This window comes from Hypomesus transpacificus, chromosome 14 (genome assembly GCF_021917145.1).
Source record: "Hypomesus transpacificus isolate Combined female chromosome 14, fHypTra1, whole genome shotgun sequence".
Lineage (NCBI taxonomy): Eukaryota > Metazoa > Chordata > Actinopteri > Osmeriformes > Osmeridae > Hypomesus > Hypomesus transpacificus.
This window is the reverse complement of record NC_061073.1, coordinates 5,977,953-5,983,044: the sequence shown is the minus strand read 5'-3', so window position 1 is coordinate 5,983,044 and position 5,092 is coordinate 5,977,953. Positions and strand designations below refer to the sequence as shown.

At 36.5% G+C, this 5,092-nt stretch overlaps 1 protein-coding gene across 1 annotated transcript; it reads right to left on the bottom strand.

The window, feature by feature from the left end:
• Positions 1-904: 904 nt before the first annotated feature.
• Positions 905-4,455, bottom strand: pex11a (peroxisomal biogenesis factor 11 alpha). Its single transcript, XM_047033385.1, has 3 exons — positions 4,037-4,455; positions 3,654-3,769; positions 905-3,455 (listed from the first exon to the last, which is right to left on the bottom strand). Exons 1-3 carry the CDS (start codon positions 4,090-4,092, stop codon positions 2,887-2,889), a joined length of 741 nt encoding a protein of 246 aa, XP_046889341.1. The 5' UTR covers positions 4,093-4,455; the 3' UTR covers positions 905-2,886.
• Positions 4,456-5,092: the final 637 nt, after the last annotated feature.

Genomic DNA, 5,092 nt, shown 5'->3' with positions numbered 1-5,092 from the left:
AAACAAGAAAAGTGATCAGTGGTAATCATTTTGATAATCATGACCAGAAAATTATGTTCACGTTGATGTTAAGAGTTTTGATTGTCGGATTCTATCAAACCACCACTGTCAATGACTAGAAGCTTTTAGAGATACCACACAGTATAGTGTCAGAATGGTTTTGTAATGTCAATTAATCAGCAAAAGGTGAAAGTATGTGCCGTCATAGTTTTGTAACATCATAGTTCATGACTTCTTGAGAGATGTATGAGATGTATGTTAATGTATTTTTTTGGGAAGCACATTAGGCTATATTATTTGATACCAAGACAGATCACTGTCGCTGTGTGCAGTATTGGACTTGGCCATAATGGCTACTCATTTGAATAAGTGCTAATTGTGGTGTATGCAGAAGTTAGCTAGGTGCCTTCTAGGGAATTCTTGAGTGACATGGAATTAATGTTGCATTACTGTTATTACTCAATTTGATTGAATAATATGTGAACAAAAGGTTTGCTCTCAAATCTTTTTAAATAGTTTCAAGACAGCTATTTATGGCATTCAGACAAATAAGATACTTGTTCTATTCAAACAATATACTGGCCTTTCAAATGCAAAATATATTGTCATGTATAAAACAATTAATAGAGGTCAAATGAACCCTTTTCAAGTAAACTGTTTGGTGGTGTGTATACTTTATTTGTTGATATTGGAAAATACATGTAAAAATTGAAATGTGAAATCGAACACCTCGTCAATATAACTCACAGCAGTTTGTCTATGTATGAGAACAAATGTGTTACTATTTATTGCTATTCATGTGTTTTGGTTTCTCTTTTGCACAAGTTTCTCAGACAGAAGATATGGTGAAAGGGAAATTGAATATATTTTTGCAATTTTCTGTGGGAGATGCTTTATCGCCACCTCTTTCTCTTGGAAAAAGCCAACAAAATGTATTAGTCTCTGTAACAATTTAAAATAAAGCTCTTTTCAATCAATTATTTTCCTATGATTCATTTTAAGAAATAACATTACAACATGTTTTACAACATCACAAGTGTAGACTTTTACAAAGCCTGATGGATCTCAAATTAGAACAATAGTGTACCGGTTACACTGCAGTGTAATAGTGTAAAGGTTTTTAAATTTGACTCACAGATTTACATTTACATTACATTTACTCATTTAGCAGACACTCTTATCAGGAGCGACTTAAGTACAGGGACATTCTCCCGAGGCAAGTAGGGTAAAGTGCCTTGCCCAAGAACTCAGCCACCTGACTCCCTCCCTAGATTTGAACAGTATTGAACTATAATTTATAAGTATACTACTTTAACAGTAACTACTGTCACATCAGTTTTACTAAACAGAAGTGTTTTGCAAAATTCCCCAAATATTCTGTGTTTCTCAACAGAACCATGTAATTTCTATAAATTACAGAAAACTATCCTAAAAGGAAAATCAGAGAAAACAAATGTAGCCTATTGCACATAGTCACTTAATATCACTCAGTTGATCTGAACGGAATTACTATTGACACAGTGACTATAATGACATATTAACATTGTGATTTCTTTATGTAACATGTTTTAATGTTGATTTAAAGATGGCTTAAAAGAATTTAGTTTCATTCAGCACATTTTGCACTGGTAGGATACTGAAGGTTCTTTAATCCTTAAGATATAAGTTGCATAGAATTCATATTGAGCTCCCCTGCTTCATACTACCAAGTGGGTATATAGGTCACTTGATTTGAAAGCACTATTCATTAAAAAGCTTCAAAATGTTATGCAAACATACATACAAAAATCTGTTACTTGATAATTGGAGAACATGCTTGTTATACAGACATTAGGCCAACCCATAGAAATACGAGAACTTTCACATTACCACTAGAAATTGGTCAGCCAATGTCAGCTTCATAAGTGAGGTGTATGCTGAACATTACTGTGTGTGCGTTACAAAGGTCCCATGATGAGTAAAGTTTTGACATGGCAGTGAGGTCAGGATTTTCAGCACCCTATCAATTGTAATTTAGTTTAATATACAAAACAGAAAAATACAGTACTCACAATTTTACATATCTTTTACCAATTAGAAAAATATTAAGTCTGTTCTCCAATGAAATAACCAAAATGATTAAAGCAGCAATATGTACTATTTGTATACAAATATTGATCTGTTTCATTAAACTTGATTATGGTATAAATTCACAGTGCCAGGCGACCAAACTGTACTCCCAAAGCTTTTTGTGCCAGTTTGGAAATCACTTATTGGGTGCACATATCAGGAAGAATCTGTCAGCACACTGTAAAAAAAAAAGAAGAAAAACAAAGTTGTACTGTCGATGTAAACTGTTCCCTTTAGCAAAGAGACTACTAAACAGCTAGACCTCTAGAAAGTGCTATTGAACTTTTAAAATCCTAGTCTTATTAAAGAGTGATATTTGATGGCTTACTGGGGCAGTGCTGTGGTGGCTTTAAGGCGTACATTAGTTAAACATTATTAATTTTCATTCAAGACCGTTATTTTCAAGTTTAAGAACTTCCAAGGATAACAATAACCTCAGTGATTCACAACTAGCCTATTGCACACATACGATACTCCTAGCAGTTCCCTTTAGAAAAATGACTCATATAAGTGAACTGAAGTTGGTCCCATTATTAAATAAAAAGAAACAACATCCTAGTATTAAATTAATATACTACTTTGAGTTTCCTTACTTTTCCATATTGCCAAAACCTTCAGCTTTGCTTACAAAACTAATGGGCAGCAGCAGTCAATGCACATTGCAGTAGCATCCCAATAAATATCAATTTTGCCAGGGTTATACATGTCACTAGACTAGTGATTTTAGAATCACTAGACCCAAGTCACTGTACCTCTCTTTCTTTCCTAAAAGCTTGCCTATGGCTTCATTTTTAAGTTGGGCTGCAGGAGAGACACTATTCCTAAGAATGAGGATATCAAACCACAAAAGCCCACCACCCCTGCATTTGACTGGTAGATTCTTAACTTGTCCAGTGGAATAAAAATATCACATATGTTTTTCATTGTGTCTAGGGCAACTGCAGGATGGCTTTTCAGGCTCTCAATAAGAACATAGAGAAAGGTATCAATCTGAGGGATGATAACAGGGGCCACCTCAGGACTGTCATTGAGGTGTTGATTGATTTTCTGTTGAAAGCTCTTATCTTTTGCCTTCTGCACCATTATCTGACAGATTACGTAAACATCTCTTGTTAGACTCATAACCAGGGACAAAAAGTAGTAACGAGAAGCGTGCAAGCTCCACCGGTCCTTGTTAATATCATGGATTAGGCCAACATTTCTGGCCCAAAGTACATTATCACAGATAAAGTAAAGGGCGCGGTTGAGGTTGGCCACTGTAAGGCACAGGCGTAGAATTGGGTCAGAGAGTTTCAAGGTTCGTGCTGCAGCTTCAACGGAGTTTGCGGTGTTCCCCAGTCTAAACACTGAAAGACAAAACAATACGTAGAAGTTCAGCATATTCCCAAGTTTTAGACAATGATCATAGAAAGGGATCAAATTAATGCTACACTACACGACAGTCAACTAAAATGTATTTGTCAAACTTAAAATAATTTTGCTAGCCAGGCTACAAACAAATTTGTTTACATGGTGAGTGTTGACTGGTTAAAAAAAAGACTCACATTTTCTGCCAGAACTCATGTTTGACTCCAGACTTTTCAGCTTCATCGCTAGTTCTTGATGGGCTGAATTATTTCTTAGTAAGTACTTCGTAAAAGCGCAAGCATATTGGGTTGCCCTTTAATAAACAACATACAGGTTACGTTAGTTAGAGCTAACTAGCCTATTCGTTTATTTTATAACTGTCAATTAACTAGCAACTAAACTATTTTAATGTTATGCTTGGTAGTAATACTCGAGCTACAGAAGAAAGAAGCCACCATAGTACATGTTGTCCTGATCAACATTCAGTGACTGTATCCAGAGTAGGCTAATATATTCAGTAGGCTACAGTAATATAGTTGCTAGCTACAAACTATGATAGCAAGCCAATGTGTTCACATACCTGAAAATACGGTCCCTCCCTTGACTTTGATTTGTGAACTTGATGAAAGACTCCATTGCAATAATAAATACTACCACGTGTCTTGATCAAATTAACGTTATTAGCTAGCTACTGTTAGCTAGCCAACTCCCCCAAAAAATCGGTAGCAGCAGCCCAGTACTGTAGTGTACAATAGAACAATTTGTTCTAGCTAGTAATCACACACTGTGACACAGTACCGGCACAGCCAGTAGCCTACTGTATAGCACTCGTCAGACAATCGAATTCCACAATTAGCACTATGTCTGCTTATTAATCAATTAGGTGACACGACAACGTACATTTTAAACTAAATGTCACGTCTCATCCCACCTGAGTAGGCCAAGCATTGATGGATGGTAAATTAGCCTTATTCATGAACCGGTTGATGGTGTTTCTGTACGGAACGTTTTAGCCAACGGACAAGTGCGTCTGTCGCAACCAAGCCCCCACCCCTCGCCTCTCGGCTTGAGGCAACAGCCCCGGTGGATGTAGGTGGTATTGCATGTACGGTTGGGTTTCCGACTCTTCCGGTCGTTTTTATTCTATTAACTCCATTCAACATTTACAAAACTATCTCCCCCAATAATTTTTGTTCGATTCTCGAACCTGGCTCATACTACTAGCTTTTTCATAGAATAATTTTTCCTGATTTTTGCTAAGTTTGAAACCAATCCGAAATGGGTAAACTTGCAGGCAATTTATTTGCTTACGTCAAGAAAAATTGCCTGGAAACGTGTTCGCGGATACGAACAGGGGACGCGCACAAAAGGGAACATCAGCAAACCGCTGATTTACCTGAGCTGAATGAGAACAAGGAGAAAGGGCTTGATAATCTACAGTTGCCTGCCTTTATTGTAGCACGTTTTACAAATGGTTGCACACATAGGCTACATGACGGTTGTTTGTAGAGTTTATGTCCGTTATTTTAAAGCAGATTTAACCATTTCGTAATGAACAAATTATTATGCTCACGGCATGACAAACGTAATTATAGCATCATATAATTAGTTGTAATATCGTGGCATGTTACGTCAT